Raw genomic sequence first — 16714 nt, 5'->3', positions numbered from 1 at the left:
ACAGTGGTTTACAGCACTCGACCTAAAAGGAGCTTATAACCTGATCCGGATGAAATCAGGTGAAGAATGGAAGACAGCGTTTCGAACACGCCGAGGACATTACGAGTACCTTGTGATGCCCTTCGGACTCACCAACGCACCCGCGACATTCCAGACGATGATCAACCACGTCTTACGAGAATTTCTAGATGTGTTCGTCGTAGTTTACCTCGACGACATCCTAATCTTCTCCAAGACTCTGGAAGACCACAAAAAACACGTACACCAAGTACTGCGGAAACTGCAAGACGCCAAACTCCTAGTGGAACCCGAGAAGAGCAAGTTTCACGCCAAAGAAGTCGAATTCCTAGGTTTTACGATAGCCCCAGGAATCCTCAAAATGTCCAAAGACAAAATCGCAGCAGTACGAGACTGGCCTACACCACAGAACGTTAAGGACGCACAATCCTTCATTGGATTTGTGAACTACTACCGACGATTTCTGGAAGGATACTCAGACAAAAACGACCCCCTCACGAGACTTTCGAGGAAAGACATCCCCTGGCAATGGGAAGAAGAACAGAAAAAAGCCTTCAACGAGATCAAACAACAAGTCACATCGGAACCAATACTTGTTATACCAAACCCTGAGAAACCATTCGAAGTCGAGACCGACTCCTCAGACTACGCTATAGGAGGACAACTAGGCCAACGAGACGACGAAGGACGACTACACCCTTGCGCCTTCTTCTCACGCAAGTTACACGGCCCAGAACTCAACTACCAGATACACGACAAGGAACTTATGGCAATTATCGAGGCATTCAAAGAATGGAGACCGCAACTCTCAGGAACCAAGTACGAGGTCAAAGTATACACCGACCACAAGAATCTCGCACACTTCACCACATCGAAAGATCTCAACAAACGACAAATTCGATGGTCCGAATTCTTGTCAGAATTCAATTTCAGAATCATCTACCGAAAGGGCAAGGAGAACGGCAGGGCCGACGCCCTCAGCCGAAGACCGGACCATGAGGTCCAGGTACCTGAGGAAACCCGAGTTATCCTCAAAACAGACAAAAACGGAGACCTTGTGCCAGCAGCCAGACTCTTAATGATGGCCAGAAGAGACAGTACCAGCACGACTGGAAGGATGTCTCCTGAAGCCATTAGGGAGATACACTCCGCACCCGCACATGGTCACCAAGGCGTAACCAAAACGTGGAAACGCATCCGTCAACACTACGACAAAACGGCTACACGACAAGAAGTATCTTTAGCGATTAAGGACTGTGAGGTTTGCGCAAAAAGCAAACCCAGCCGACATCAGCCTTATGGAAAGATACAGCCGCTCCCAGTGCCGCAAACCGCATGGGAATCCATCTCGCTGGACTTCGTCACTAAGTTACCTAAGTCCCGAGAACCGATGACCAACGTCCACTACGACAGTGTCCTCGTCATCGTCGACAGACTCACAAAGTACTCATACTTCATTCCGTACATGGAGTCAAGCACTGCAGAAGACCTCGCCTACAAGTTTCTGCAGGTGATCGTAAGCCAACACGGAATGCCGAAGGAAATCGTATCCGACAGAGACAAGCTGTTCACTTCCAAGTTTTGGAGATCCCTGATCTCGCAGCTAGGATCTGACCACAAGATGTCCACCGCTTTCCATCCGCAAACCGATAGCCAGACAGAACGAATCAATCAGATCATGGAAACCTACCTACGCTGCTACGTCAACTATCAGCAAAACAACTGGGTCCAACTGCTACCTATGGCCCAGTTCGCTTACAACAGCGCAGTAGGAGAAAGTACAAAAGAATCACCATTCTACTTGAACTACGGATTCAACCCGACAGCCTATGGACAACCCCGACAAGGCCCAACAGCTCTGAAAGCTGTGGCAGATATCAACAAACTCAAGGAAATCTAACGAGATCTTCCCAGAGACCTTGAATTTGTGCGCGAACGCATGCGCAAATACGCTGACAAGACAAGAGTTGAGGGACCAACTCTGAAGGAGGGGGATAGCGCATACCTTCTCCGCCGGAACATCAAAACAAAACGACCAAGCGATAAGTTGGACTTCAAGAAACTTGGACCCTTCGAAATCACGAAGAAGGTATCCAACGTCAACTTCAAACTCGCACTACCAGACACTATGAAGTGTCATCCAGTTTTTCATATTTCACTTCTCGAGCCAGCACCAAAAGGATCACGAACTATAGACTACATCGAAGTCGACCCGGAACAGGACTACGAGGTCGAAAGGATCCTCGATCACATCGATCAGCACGATGACACAGAAATACAATACCTAATCAAGTGGAAAAACTACGGACACGAAGAAAACACATAGGAACCTGCATCAAACTTGGAACACGCACAAGAGGAACTTCAAGAATACTGGACGCAATGGGAAACACGACAGCATGCTAAAGTCATGCAAAGACCAACACACAACCCTCGCGTCAGAAACCCTTAACCCAAGTTTCGACCAACCAAGAAACCCCAGGGCAACAAAACGTTTCTTCGCCTAGGAACACCTAGCCCTAAGTAGCCGAGGAACCTCCAACACTCCCCGCACCCGCGCCATCCACCAGAAGACCCAAACCCACAAACTCGTCACCAAAACCAAAAAGGGACCAAGGAGGATCATTCCCGAGACCCACTGCCTGGAGGTCACTAACGACGAACCTCTCGTGAGCATCCAAGGCAGGTAGGACTTCGTCGTCCGCCAGGACGCCATCCTCCCTGTCAACCTCCTGCATACCACGCTCAAAAACTTCGGTCTGCCGCTCCCGAACCATCTTACGGACCGTCCGAATCCGTTTCAGACGACCTGCAGCATCCGCCATTTGAACTTGCAAACGAGCAAACTCTTGATGAAGCGCGAATAGCTCCTCACCCGCTTTCTCTTCTTTCTCATCCCACTCCTTTTGCTGAGAGTTCAACTTCTGAACTAGAAGCAAACATTAGCAACCCCCAGAACAGCGAAAACACAAAAACACGACTTACGAGTAGACGCCACGAGGACGCCGTCACAAGGTTTCTTCGCCTCGATGCAAGTCCTACAGCGTGTAGACTTCTCGCTAAAACGACACGGGACCTTTGCACGGAAACAACGAGTGCAAGGCATGTCGCTAGCAATCGATCGGGACTCCACGTATTCAATAAGCGCAGCTCTCTCACGATCTTTTATTACAGTCAAGTGCGACTTTGTCTTTCGAACGCGACCTGACATGGTGTCAGCATCATGAAAAACAAAGGAAGCAAATTTGTGGATCCCCAACCTGGGACCAACGACCTACTTATACTCAGGTCTCGAGGACAAGACCTTTAAGAGGGGAGCTGATGTTACGACCCGACAGTTAACAGACCACTGACGACGACCCCGCAGGGGCTCATTGATTGATTGATTGATTGATTCCTACACGGTTATGAAGCCGCTCTTATGCTAGCAGCTATGCCCGGAAAGCGGGGTTTGGCAGACAGCCGAAGCATCTACGATAAACCGCGACGCCCCACTTCGCCCTGTTGTTGGATCAGGACCAGCTGTCCCCAAGCTCCCACTATGCTATCTATTCTTGTGTGTTTATGCCCTCTGTTGAAGATTGTTGTCCTCCTGCCTGCTCTCTCGCTTGGTGTTGCCTTCTAGAATCCTTCTTTCGCGTCCTCCTACTTCGGTTCTGTTGGTGCTAGGCACCATGTCTGGTTCTGTATACCTATAGTCTCCCCCCAGCCCTCAGCTTCGTCTCTTTATCTTGTCCGCATCCTCTCAGACTCGCATGTGCTATATCTCAGTTGAATCTGTAAATCTTTTTGTTGCCTCATGCTGGGTTCCTATGTGGCTCTATGTTTCCATCTTTCGACCACCACCTCCATCCACCGCCTGGAGTCGGACTCAATCCGCAAAATACAATGCTCCAACCGCTTCGATTCGTCCGATTACTAAGTATGAGAGCTCGTACACAGATTCCGCAGACATTGTCATACGTTGAAGGGGCGACAATCCTTCTTCGCGGAGGGGGCGACAGGGGACCAATCTGTCTGCAAACTGTAGTATTTTGTGGCATCGATCGTAGCATGCCTGGTGTCTGGTGCTTTCTCTATGCAGGAGGTGATACCGTTCTGTCGGGCTTGTCGTCGTTGTTGTCGCGGGACGTTGCAAACTTTGTCGGGGGTGATAGGCGACCCATAACCTATCGGTGGCTGTGGTGTTGATGTTTGTTTGGGCTTGGTCGTTGTGCTCACGTGATAGCCCGTGACTCAACCGCGGTGGTGTCGATGGTGTTGTCTATTGACGTGTCATACTTTGTGGCTTGCTCTCGAATTTTTCGTGGTCAGAGCCCGCCCGCGGCCACGAGCAGGCTCTTTGGGAGCAGAATCAATGCCGAGGATGACATTATGCCCAAAGTGACCTCTGAGAGCGCGAGCGGGCGTGGTTTGATCAATTTGATGCTGTTTTCAAAAATTTCGTTCTCGCTGTTGTTGATGTTTTTCTCTTCCCCCGCAGGGGCTCAGCGGTTATAGGGACGGCCGTCAGCCGTTACGTCGTAACAACCCCCACGGAACGGAAGAACTAGGATACAGGTCACGTGACGATAAGCAGGACCGACGGACGATAAGCGGTCCTGGGACAGGACCGACGGTGCCAAGGGCGGTCCATGGCGATGGACCGACGTCCTGGGTGTCGGTCCCCCAGGATCAGGAAGTGTTCAGCATGGAACCAGACTTGTATATAGTTGGGACTCGAGTCCTCTCGAGTCCTACCTTTCCTAGTTCTTCAGCAATCAACTTTGTGATTACCCTAACCGGTACTTTCAGCTATACCTAAGTGACGACTACTCTACGACTCTTGTTGAGGCCTTGACTGATCACCAAGACCTTTGAAGATCTACGATCTATTCGACCAGGACCACGGAACGACTGTTACTACTCTCAATCCCTGGCTTACTGTTAACACAAACCCACTGTCAGTTAGCTGGCCGTAACAAAAAGTTTCTATTATAGAATTTTAACCCTTAATTATACTATATTTACTAAAGTAATACTTTTAAATCTCTTTTAGATATAATTATATACTTTTAATAAGTATAAATATTAATTTCCTAGATTTTTTAAATAAGTATATATAAGCGAAAATATATTTTTCTAATGTTAAGGAATACTAGTAAGTTACTAGTATCTACTAACATTTTAAAGCTTTTAGTTTTAAACTTCTATATTATAACTATTATTATATTTAAACCTTTATAAAAAATAAGATGGCTATAATTATACTTAACATAGTTTTATATATTTTCTTTTCTTAGTAAGTATAGTAGTTAGTTTAATATAGAATTTCGAAAAACGGCGTTTTTGGTGTAAATGGGGTGCCCAAATGTGGGGGGTGCCCAGAAGTGGGTGTGGGACGTTACACCATGTCGAGGAGGAGACATACGACGTCACGTGGGAAGGCTTCCAGCTGTGGATTTGGACGGCCCTTGAAGCCAACCTTGCCATTGTCTGCGGCTGTATACCTGTTCTACGGCGCCTGCTGCCTTCTTTCTCGGCTACATTCACTAGCTCTGGTCAACCAACCATTGGCTCGGCAAAGAAGTCGCAGCAAAGGCATGGCGACTTAAGGCTTGAATCAGGGGAGGTTGCAATGGTACCGATCAAAGCTCCTTCATGGACAGACACAGAGTCGATAACAATTCCTCCGGCAACTTTCGGCCCCAGCTGGTCCGACCTACCAGATAAGTGGATGACAGAGCAACAGCATGAGCAATGGCCCGCAACACACAAGTAGTGGCCACATGTTAGGAAGAAAGCATTGAGTTGAGATATAAAAAATTATTGATAAAGGCCATAACGCATGTTCGCGGCTTTCCATTTCTTGAGAAGGTTTCTGTGACTTGTATTGAAAAGGACCTTGGACACCCGCAACTCATGACTGACCAACCATTATCCATCCCACAAGCCCCGGCAGCATCTGGCTTAAGTAAATACATTCATCTCTCGTCTAATGGACTTTTTGACCTCTTTCTACAGGGAGCTTACATGGTCAACATATATTGTCAGTTCAAATGGCAAGCCTTCCGGAAATATTCAGACTCCACCCCATGTAACCGCGGACAACCAAAGAAGAATTGGTTGCCCACTCGGATCAGCTACAATAAACCCTTTGCTGCCTATACCCCAAATGCTGAGGTAAGGAACCAAAGCTTAAAGTTTTATACAAGACTTTACTGAACACGTCTTCCTAGTAGAGACTTGTAAAAACAATATATGATGGTGTAAAAGCTTTCATTATGTATGGGGTATTCGGCTGTAGGGGGTGTTCGGCTACATGAGGTGGGGTCTTACCAGAGAACCGTATGAGGACTTAAAGTTCGACCCGTTTTTGCCCGGAAGCCTGTTTGTCAGTGCCTACGTGAGAAACGATTCACCTACTACGTAGTACGAAAACGGTTCCTGCATAGCTTCAATCTTTGATGTAATAGCTTCGCTCGTAATTCCTCAGCCACGTTAGTTGACCACTCCCCGCAATAGAACAAACCGAATTGTGAGTTTCTATTCGCGCGCCAATCGACCGACGCGGGGACCCCAGTCCCCGATGCAACCCTGTTCTCCCCCGCGAAATCGTCATTGGCATCGTCCTTCCCACTAGATCACGGCAGTCTTGGAACATCCCGGTGCAAGCGATTCAGTTCAATTGGCACGCGTGTATCTAGTTCAGGGCAGTATGCAGGTCATAAAGCGCGGCTCCGCTAGAGACGGATATTGGTTATTTTCGTGACCAAGGCCAATAGTGATCATGAGGCCTTGGAGTGGCATGGTCTTTGCATGAATGCGAGAACGAGCTTTTTTTAATTAATTTTAGTTGATCTTCATATCTCCATTTTCAGTATAAAATGAGGCATAAATAACCATCTGAAAGTTTCTGTTCTGCAGGGTTCGACGACCTCAAGTCTTTGATCTTACTGTTCATTACTCTCTGAGGCTGCTCGTGGTTCAACCAAATGAAGCTCTCGACAACACTGGCCGCAGTGCCTTTGGGCGCGCGCTTGGCCCGAGCTGCTTTGGACGCGGACGCCCTCACTCAGAAATATTTCGGCAACGATGCACCATGGTACCGTAACCGTATTCCTTTGTTTGAGTCCAGCGACTCCGAGATCACCGACGTTTACTACTACCGCTGGAACGTCTTCCGTACCCATCAGCGTGATATCGGATCCAAGTACGGTTTCATCAGCACCGAATTCATCGATAACGTCGGCTGGCAGACCCAGCCATGGGCCTCCAACAACTGCGCCGCTATCTTCCACCTCTCCGAGGGCCGCTGGTGCCGTGACCCGCGCTTCAAGCAGGACTACGCGACTTTCATGTACAGCTCTGACAGCAACCCTCGTCAGTTTTCCGAGAGCATGGCCGACGGTGTTTGGAGGAACTATCTCGTAGATGGTAACCCGGAGCTTGCCTTCTCTCTCCTTGACGACATGCAGAGAGTCTACAACCTATGGGTTGGCGACCACTACGACCAGTCCAAGGGACTCTTTTGGGTCGAGCCTATCGCCGATGCCACGGAGTACACCATCTCCAGTATCGATGCTTCAGGTGGTTACGACGGGTTTTTCGGAGGTCACGCTTTCCGTCCAACCATCAACACCTATCAATACGCAAACGCTCGAGCTATTGCCAAGATTGCTTCTCTGAAAGGTGGCCTTGACAGTGTTGTTGAGGAGTACAACAAGCGTGCTGAGGCTATCAAGGAAACTGTTCAGAGAGATTTGTGGAACTCAACCTTTGAGCACTTCATCGACCGTTATTTTGTCAACAACGAGAATGTGACATACTGGGATTTCATTCGAGGTCGCGAACTTGCAGGATTCGTCCCTTGGGCACACGATCTTCCCGACGATGACGCTAAGTTCGGCGAGGCCTGGAAGCATGCGCTGAGTTCTGATGAGCTCGGAGGTCCCTTCGGCCTACGGACTGTCGAGCCCTCATATGAGTACTACATGCGCGTTTGGCGCTACGAGGGTACTCAGACCGAGTGCCACTGGAACGGTCCCTCTTGGCCCTACCAGACAACGCAGGTCCTGACATCGCTGGCCAACGTCCTTGACCACTACCCCAACTCCTCTCAGCTTGTCAGTGTTGGAGACTACACTCGCCTTCTCAAACAGTACGCAAACCAGCATTATAACAAGCATTACGACAATATTCTTGATATTGAGGAGAATTATGATCCTGACACTGGCGAGCCAATTGTCGGCCTGGGCCGATCGCATCATTACTTCCACTCGGGCTACATCGACTTGATCTTGTCTGGTTTTGTCGGTGTTCGTCCTCGTGAGGATGATGTTCTCGAGGTCAACCCCCTGGCTGACCCTTCAGTCATCTCCTACTTCCGCGCTGAGAATGTTTTATATCACGGCCGCGAGGTAGCTATCCAATGGGACGCAACTGGAGAGCGCTATGGAGATGCTGGCCTGCGTGTTGAGGTTGACGGCAAGGTTGTCGCATCGTCCGACAAACTCGAGCGCCTAACAGTCGAGGTCAGCCGCGCTCCCGTCTCTGTTTCCCGGCCCTTGGCGAAATCAATCCAGCTTCAGGCAAATGAGGCTCTGCCCATCATTAATGCTTCTGTTCCCAACTACAACGTCGACCGTCTTCATGATGTCTTTGATGGCCGTGTGTGGTTCTGGACTCAGGATACTATTGCCAATGGCTTCGACACGCCCGCCGACAGCACCGCGGAGGAGTGGGTTAGCATCGAATTCGGCTCCACTACTGAGACTTCTCGGGCTGAGATTGCCTTCTTTTCCAACGAAGAGAAGGGCTTTGACGTGCCTGAAAGTTACCGGCTCCAAATTCTTACCAATGGCGAATGGGCTGATGTGACTGACGCAACATACGACAAGCCTTTGGGCAATGGCATCACCAATGCGAAGTGGGCTAAAGCGTCGACGGAGTCTCTCCGCATTCTTCTCAAGCCTCAGGAAGGAAAGAGAGTCCGGTTGGTCGAATTGAAGGTGTTTTCTGAATAAACAAGTAACCAGCGGACTGCGATGCACACTCGAATAGGAGGGAGAACTTCAGAGAGGCCAAGAAGGAATGGATGAGGGATCATACAATAAAGCAATAATGTGAACGATTTTGAATTTTTGGAACCTGAATCACCTCCCATCATCGTGTTTGAAAGTAATAGCGGCATATCCGCCGAGTCAAATTACTCAGCAAGTCATATAGACTACTCGGAAGCGAACCACTCCCTCAGAGATTAGTAGGGCTGAGTTCATCGACGTTACGGGGAGATGGGCCTGATAATATTTAGCTGGTAAAGTTGTCTAACCCCCTGGTGTGGAACTCCTAGTGACAGTGAATATGGGGAATCCGTACTTACAATGATGAAACTTCGCCCGAACTATAAATAAAAAGAAAAGCTCTACGCCGTCTGACCAATCTGTTGGGCCCGACTCATGAACGATGCCATTCGCATTAATCTCTGTAGGGCTGTGCATTGTCTTTACGAGTCAGACCGGGGTCCTCGGGTGACAGCGACTCCATCAGAGTCCTATATTGTTCTCTTTTATGACATATCGAAGATTGAGTTGAACTTCTCTCATTTCTACTTAAACCCTGTCTTCCGCCTCTCGGCTGGGGGTAAAAACTAATGCTGTCAGAGAATACATGATCACAAAAACACATTTTCTGTTTAATACTTTTTCGGACGAAACCTAGACCAGTAAAGACATTCCTTGGTCGAACACAATGAGGATCTCAACTACTATTTTCTTTACCTTCTTCGTTTCCAGCGGATTCGCCTTAAGTGTTGACACCAGCATCCTCGGCAGCATTCGTCAGCGAGCCGATCTCGATAACCCAGCCGTTGAAGAACGAGCCTCTGCTGTCGCACCAAAAGACATTCTGAACCCTATAGTCAAGCCAAGAGAGTGCGAGGAGCCTGCCGAACCCGAGGAACCGAGCGAAGCAGAGCGCAAGAAAGGCGCAAAGAGACCGAAGAGGCCTGCCCGTCCCTGCTAATTGCAGTTCGAGCAACGTGGCGGTTTATCATGCGTTGGTCAAAGTAGACGAATATTTCAGTTCAAAACAGTTCCAACTATAAGAATCTATTCCTGTTCTTGATCAACCCTTATGTAAAACATGATTGCAATCGAGTGGTTGATCCAAGTGCACTAAAGTGCCCTAACTGCAGCTATCTACAACCGGCGCAGTGATCCAATTAGGCTGTTTGCTTGTTCCTATGAAATTCTTCAATGCAAAATCATCTTCATGCTGCAGTGCACATTGCAGATCGAGCCATCGTGTTTTCTCCCAATCTTGATACCCCAATATGCCGCGGATGATCGAGCCGAGCTGGAGAACATCATCTTTCAATGTCGAATTTGGCATCGGGGTCAGTTCCGAGATACCCGCCAAGCCGCTAGAGCCTGGTTTTGTGGAAGGGCTGACAATGCATGCGACCGTTGCAAACACTCACCAATGACAGAGGTTGGTGTGACTTCATCGCCTAACGCCACCATTTTCTCATTGCCATGCCGCCTACCGCTAACATGGCCGCCGATGTTTTCCTGTGTAATGGGCGCAGCAAATGCATAAATGAATGGGGGTTCGCTCCAAAACAATCCCGCCCGATTCGAGCCGTAATCCACTTGCAACCCCTACAGTTTCACATGCAAACGTCCCACTGTACCGAACTTCAATGCTTCGCAGATAACTAAACTAGTTTTTAGACTTTCAACACCACAGCCAGCACTTCATCCACGCAAAATGAGCAGCTCAATGTCTACCGAGTCTGCGTCTGTGTCGCAGCAACCGGAAGTTCTTGGGAGAAGTCGGGAGGGGATGATTGCTGAATCACTAAAAAACGGCGAAGACGTCCAAAAGCAGTTTCCGTCAGTCGATTTCAAAGGAGCAGTCGTTGAACCTACGGTGAACCTCATGTTTGACATACAGGTGCGTGGCTCTGATCTTGTCATTTGGGAGACACCGGTTCACTTCCATATTTATGTCGCCTTCAAGGTCTGACACTGACAGTTCAAGTAGAAGTACGTGGATGAAGCAAAACAGCGAAGATACAACACTCTCATGGCTGAGATGCTCAAAAACACTGCCGACCCCGCATTTGCCGAGAGGCTTTTGTGGGAGGCGAGAGAGTGCCTCATCGGTTACCCCGATGTCCTGTCGCAATTTGACGCTATTTTTATCACTAAAAGACCCATTCCTGTCATGATCAGTGACTTGCACGAAGTTCTGAGGACAAAGAAGGAGACAGTGAGGAGGATGAGCTTGCAAAATCAAGAACAGGGAAACAGTACAGAGGCTAAATCATGAAACAAGCCACGAACCCTCAATCAGGCACTGGTGGTGAAGGGCTTGGTCCTCATTTGGATGGCTTCCTCTACATAATTACTTTTCATTCATCTAGCGCATGCATCTATCTCGTTACTTTTGTAATGTAATACCAACTTTCATGAAGAACCGCTCGGTTGCGCTACATAAATTCACTGCTCCAATGGCCGTCAAGTTGCTAATAATCCGAATTACATAGCGTGATTGCGAACAACGGAAACAGTCTCTTGTCACTTTTGGTTATCAGTACCTTGTATTTATCTAATATGTTTGAATACTAGCCAAAATCTGTGTAGCCAAGAAAGCCTTGCTATAATGCTAAATAGGGTCATCTAACAACTCTCCGGGAGGGTGCTACCAGAGGGTTACTAGATAGTGTAGTAGCCTTTTGACGCAGTATGCTGAAGACATGAAATATAAACCGCATAATTGCGTTCTCGCTACCAACCGATTTCATCAACTAGCGGTAGGCGGGCCAACAAGGCCTGCAAGAATCCCCGTTACCCCCTCGGCGATGGTTCCCTGCGAAGAAATTCCTTATTTCAAGCCCCTAGAATATGGGAAGAGATGCGAAGCACCAGATGGTACCAGCAGTGCCACTGGGATGCGGCTTCACCCCTAAGTGCTGAGAAAAGAAGCGCCCTCGTAGGATCATTCATTAACATGAAGATCTGCCCGATGGATGGACAGATCCCAGTGGCGTGTCCCGCGGGCCGATCGCTGAGAAAGTTCGAGATATTCTTGCCCCTTGGCGGCGTCTGAAGATCCGTAACATCGCGGATAGATGCCTATACCGCGGAAGTGACTCTATTATGCTGCACACGCATTATGGACCAGGTATCGATGTAATATAACTGCTGTTCTCGAAGACATGGAGGAAGGTGATGAATCTTTGGATGCCGACGATAACTTGTGGTGCATCCTTGATGACGCTGAGTTGTTCGACTTTAGTATAGACTAAGAGCAAACTTTTGACATCCTGTCTGAAATGGCAGGGCACCAAGGCTAGCACATTCACCAAGGCCTAGATGAGGCCGAGGCAGCCAACATGTGGCAACAGTTCTCCGAATTCGATGAAGAAGACATATCAGATCAACTGAGTTCTATTATCAACCAAATCCAAAAGAGGGCTGCGGCCAGCAACGATCAGTTCTTTGTCGCCGATTAGCAGCTCTAGGTGTTCTACCTGGACGGATATGGTAACATCGTACGCCATTTGGCTATCGAGCCTGGAAGTCTGGGAGTATGAAGATGCGTGAGGAAATCAGGCGTGACGTTGATTGCTAGGCGACTGGGAGAATCGTCCCCGTCTATACGCGTCTTGGAGAAATAGGAACTAGATACTACTGGCAAGACATTGATTAAGCAGCCTCAGCAGCAAATCTAGTCTTGAGACTCGGTCTGACACTAGCATTAAATGGTCACCTTCTCTCAGCCATATCGCTACTTGTCTTTTATCCTCCTTAAAGCCATATGCAACTAGATAACGCTGATGTTTCGACATTCAAAGCCACCATATTTACTTGTTGCCGGCTGTTTGGGCGACTCTTGTAACTTCAAGCCAAGAAGAGCGGCGCGGCAGCGCCTGGGCTCGGATTCGACGAGGATGTGACAGCCGAGAACTCCCAGGTGTGATCTCGTGTTCCTTGCCCTTGTGATGAAATACTTACCCTTTGAGGAGGTATTTCTTAGTTATCTGTCAATAAAGCTACCTCGCACCGCGTTGTTTGCGACCAGGTTGGTCATCTATGCTTTTACTAAAACCGTCTCAATATCGGCTGTACCGTTGCTGTTTTTGGCGCTGATTTCAAGAAGATCCTTCCGAGTTGTTGCGCTTATAGGTTTTAGAGCTGTGTAGCAAACTTTATCCCTCCTGGGGCCTTCTCAAGGCACATGCGGAATGGAGAGCCACGAAATCAGCCGTGGCCAAGAACGGAGTATGTGGGTCGGGAACGGCACGGCCGGTACGGAGGAAAATATGGGACATCGTTTGGTTCCGCTCCGATGGGTCAATATATCTCTATGGTATGCATGAGATCCTCTCATTGGTTAGTTTATAGGAGAGGGAATCGAATAACAAGTTTTGCAATGGATAGGGTAATATGTGACATTGATTGGGTCAGGCTCATATGTAGCTGTCTTGCACAACGTGTAGGTAGATGCAGTGAGTAGAAGCGCCATCCCCTCATAACATGGGAAAATGAAAGGATGGCACACTCTTGCATCGCCAAGACATGCAGCTTCTCCCGATGGAACGTTGCGCCGTTGTTGTAATGTCGACGAAATTTCAATATTTCTCTCATCGTGCGAACAATGATCACCAATGCTCGTTGCAAGTGGCCATTACCTACCTAGGTAGAGTATAGGAAACTAGTTCTGTTAGGATTTCTCTGGAATCAAAAATGTTTGTTTGCCGTAAGCACATGGAAAAGGCTATAAGCATTTAGGAACACTGGCGAGTGGAATGCGCCACTCAATCCGATAGGACCATCGGCTCAGCCCGGCGTGGCCCCTCTTCTGCCCCCTCCTTCGGACACAGCCGCCCAATCTGAGTGAGTAATCCACCACGTTGGTTGCCTTTCACAAATTGCAAGAAACCATCTCATTTGGTCAAATCCTGCGGCCTGTCGTCAACTGTTCCGCTGACTGGTTCATTTGGGCAGGGATTGACATCCAGGTGCAGCTCGCTTACCAGTTGTAGATAGCTTGAAGGCTTGTTGGTGCTCACATCGTTCGTCGAGCTGCAGGCCTATCGTATGCGTGTAAGACCGAGCCCCACCAGTATCTGAGGTGAGATGCGGCGAGGTTTGTGAGGAAGGACAGAGAGATGAGAGAGAGAGGAAGTAGGAGGGCCGCGGCGGATATGCAGGCGGACGGCACACGGCAGCCCCCCACAGGGCTCTCATAAAGACAAGCAAACTCCCATTGCAATTTATTGTTTCTGGCTTGGTTCGGTTTTTTCTTCTTTTGTGTTCCCTCCCTGTACCCGGGCATTGATACTGCGCGGAATTTACCATTGAGCGACCCAATCCCAACCGTTCAGTTATCACAATGTTGGCATCATTGCTAGCAGCGGCCCTGGGCCTCGCTATGGGCATCTCGGCACAAGAAGTATCTTGTTATGCACCCAATGGAGACGTCGCCAACAACTTGACCTATGTTCCTTGCAACAAACTCGGAATCACCCAAAGGGGTGTCTTTTCTAGCTGCTGTGCTCTGGATGGACCCCCTGATGAACGCGACATCTGCTCCACATCCGGCCTGTGTATCAACCGTCAAAGCCAGCCTCAGAGAGGTTTCTGCACTGATCCTACCTGGAAGAGCAAGGCCTGCGTTAGCGTCTGCATGGATGAACAGGTACTGCTCCAGCTTTCCTAGAAGAGTGACTTCAGAACAAGGACTAAGTGTAAACAGTCTGGCGGAACTGCTTCCAACTCGAGCTTCATGACCGCGTGTAACGACGGCACTGCCACCTACTGCTGCGGAAGATCAAACACCACCTGCTGCGGTACCGAGCATGCGATTACGATCCAGACCCAGGAATCAGTGTGCACAGCGAACACGACGAACGACAGGGCTAATAGCAACGACGATGCCTTGAAAGGCGCCACCATTGGTCTCGGCGTTGTCGCCGGCGTGTCTCTCCTGATTGGTCTCATCTCTACTTTCTGGCTCTGGAAGCAGAACAAGTCGCTCAAGAAGCAGCTGGCCGAAAAGCCAGAGCCGGCTCCGCCGACGAACCCTCACACCCCGGCTCAGACACTCGTTGAGCCGCAGATGACTGGCAACCAAAGCTCGTACGGAGCGCCATCACCGGGTCTGTACAAGTCAACCTACAGCGCATCGCCTCGAGAGTCGGAGTTCAACCATGGAAATATTCACAGATACTCGGAACTGGATGCATCCGCAGCTACAGCTAGGAGTGAAATGGGGTCGCCTACACCGTATGAGCAGCAGTTTCAGCAACAGGGTCGCGACTCTCCTATACCTGAAACTTACACAAGCTCGGTAAACTCACCATACACGCAACCGCGATGAAGTATTGGGGTACCATTTCTTGTCAAAAGGGGGGATTTTTGCAACACATTCATCGTTACATACAGAGCTTTTGAAACATTGTGTCAGCTTATTATAATTTTATAAATGTTATCAGTTGATATTTGTAAGAACATGATCGCTCATGATTGTTCAAAGCCTGAATGGCTTTACAGTTGGCACTGCTATTAAGAGCACTCTCTGGGGGCACCATATCTTATCGGTTTTAATTGATGTTTTCTCCCAACTATTTGGATATCTTTGTTCTTTCAATACATTAGTTGTATCAAATGCTGAATTTGTTTGCCTCTAAACCTCATCCGTATAACAGTAATTAGTTGGGTGGATATCAGCACAGCTTCGCACAAAACAGGGAAACCGGTACCATCAGAAATGAACCGCGCCAGACCATGTTTTTTTCATATCATATCGGAGCTGACTCCGTTGCCAGAAATAGCATCACTTTTTATATTGCTTTTCTTCTACGAAGGTTCTGATACGACATTTCATTTGTGCGCAATATATTGTCGATGCGCTAGTGACGCAGGCACAAATGATTACTGCATGCGGATGAAGTCTCTAATATCTATCAGCTTAAGAAAAGGACGCAGGTTTCTATTTTGCCTTACTTTATATCCATTTGTTCGGTGGTTGCGTCGATGTATTATCGCAAGAGTGGCATTCTCTTGAATTAGAGTCAAAAGATATCCGAGATTCTTAGGAAGTCTGTGCCTAGGGAGGTGAGGCGGTGTGAGGGAGGCTATCTGGTATCAATGGCCCATCATAACCTCAAGGAAGCCCTAGAACCAGAGGGTTCGAGTTATATCAAGCCGTCCAACTGATCACAATCTTATCGTTATCAGATCATCACACAACTCTGTGTAGTACATTGTAGCAACAAGCGCGGTTTGGTAGAAGGTACCATGACTGAATATAAGAATCGGATCTAAAAGGTAAGCTAAAATGAAACATCTATCACGAAAGTGACGTTCGAGGGCGCCAGAGATATTATGGACAGCAAGTAAGTACGTGCCACTCAGTGCATACTGGAAGCCGTCATGGTAGGTAAAAAAGTTTCTAGCTTTCAAAAGTGGTAATACTCCTTCTCATTGGGCACTGAAACTTTCGGGTGAAGAGCCTGATATCGTAAACGAAATGTCTACTTAGTAATCTAAGTTCTCTAATTTTTAAGTCTAGTATCTTTAATGTGTGTAGATAGACAACCAAGTACAGGAACACTCCGTTATCCCTTCCACAGTTGCCATGCTGAATCACAAAGCTACATCTCTATAAGCGCGGACTATTCTGGACAATGTTCTCAAGCTTGAAT

General features: G+C 48.3%; 8 protein-coding genes across 8 annotated transcripts; 7 read left to right on the top strand and 1 right to left on the bottom strand.

Annotated features, from left to right (window-relative positions):
• Positions 1 to 2537: 2537 nt before the first annotated feature.
• On the bottom strand, positions 2538 to 3124 carry CTRU02_201202 (uncharacterized protein; the record flags this gene model as incomplete). Its single annotated transcript, XM_036726229.2, has 2 exons — positions 2538 to 2947; positions 3004 to 3124. The coding sequence occupies 2 exons, from the start codon at positions 3122 to 3124 to the stop codon at positions 2538 to 2540; spliced, it is 531 nt and encodes a 176-aa protein (XP_036581911.2).
• Positions 3125 to 3840: 716 nt separating this feature from the next.
• CTRU02_201201 (uncharacterized protein) lies at positions 3841 to 4209 on the top strand (the record flags this gene model as incomplete). The annotated part of the gene is made up of 1 exon (XM_036726228.2): positions 3841 to 4209. One exon carries the CDS (start codon positions 3841 to 3843, stop codon positions 4207 to 4209), a length of 369 nt encoding a protein of 122 aa, XP_036581910.1.
• A 63-nt stretch (positions 4210 to 4272) lies between these two features.
• On the top strand, positions 4273 to 4571 carry CTRU02_201200 (uncharacterized protein; the record flags this gene model as incomplete). Its single annotated transcript, XM_036726227.1, has 2 exons — positions 4273 to 4481; positions 4502 to 4571. 2 exons carry the CDS (start codon positions 4273 to 4275, stop codon positions 4569 to 4571), a joined length of 279 nt encoding a protein of 92 aa, XP_036581909.1.
• Positions 4572 to 5408: 837 nt separating this feature from the next.
• CTRU02_201199 (uncharacterized protein) lies at positions 5409 to 5612 on the top strand (the record flags this gene model as incomplete). Its single annotated transcript, XM_036726226.1, has 1 exon — positions 5409 to 5612. The coding sequence occupies one exon, from the start codon at positions 5409 to 5411 to the stop codon at positions 5610 to 5612; it is 204 nt and encodes a 67-aa protein (XP_036581908.1).
• A 1380-nt stretch (positions 5613 to 6992) lies between these two features.
• Positions 6993 to 9023, top strand: CTRU02_201198 (uncharacterized protein; the record flags this gene model as incomplete). The annotated part of the gene is made up of 1 exon (XM_036726225.1): positions 6993 to 9023. One exon carries the CDS (start codon positions 6993 to 6995, stop codon positions 9021 to 9023), a length of 2031 nt encoding a protein of 676 aa, XP_036581907.1.
• Positions 9024 to 9747: 724 nt separating this feature from the next.
• On the top strand, positions 9748 to 10020 carry CTRU02_201197 (uncharacterized protein; the record flags this gene model as incomplete). Its single annotated transcript, XM_036726224.1, has 1 exon — positions 9748 to 10020. One exon carries the CDS (start codon positions 9748 to 9750, stop codon positions 10018 to 10020), a length of 273 nt encoding a protein of 90 aa, XP_036581906.1.
• A 747-nt stretch (positions 10021 to 10767) lies between these two features.
• CTRU02_201196 (uncharacterized protein) lies at positions 10768 to 11331 on the top strand (the record flags this gene model as incomplete). Its single annotated transcript, XM_070203811.1, has 2 exons — positions 10768 to 11019; positions 11044 to 11331. 2 exons carry the CDS (start codon positions 10768 to 10770, stop codon positions 11329 to 11331), a joined length of 540 nt encoding a protein of 179 aa, XP_070062393.1.
• Positions 11332 to 14400: 3069 nt separating this feature from the next.
• CTRU02_201195 (uncharacterized protein) lies at positions 14401 to 15387 on the top strand (the record flags this gene model as incomplete). Its single annotated transcript, XM_036726222.1, has 2 exons — positions 14401 to 14706; positions 14764 to 15387. 2 exons carry the CDS (start codon positions 14401 to 14403, stop codon positions 15385 to 15387), a joined length of 930 nt encoding a protein of 309 aa, XP_036581904.1.
• Between the last annotated feature and the right edge of the window lie 1327 nt (positions 15388 to 16714).

This window comes from Colletotrichum truncatum (genome assembly GCF_014235925.2).
Source record: "Colletotrichum truncatum strain CMES1059 chromosome Unknown Contig_0001, whole genome shotgun sequence".
Lineage (NCBI taxonomy): Eukaryota > Fungi > Ascomycota > Sordariomycetes > Glomerellales > Glomerellaceae > Colletotrichum > Colletotrichum truncatum.
Note: the sequence above shows the minus strand (reverse complement) of the source record. Positions and strands in the feature narration are given on the sequence as shown.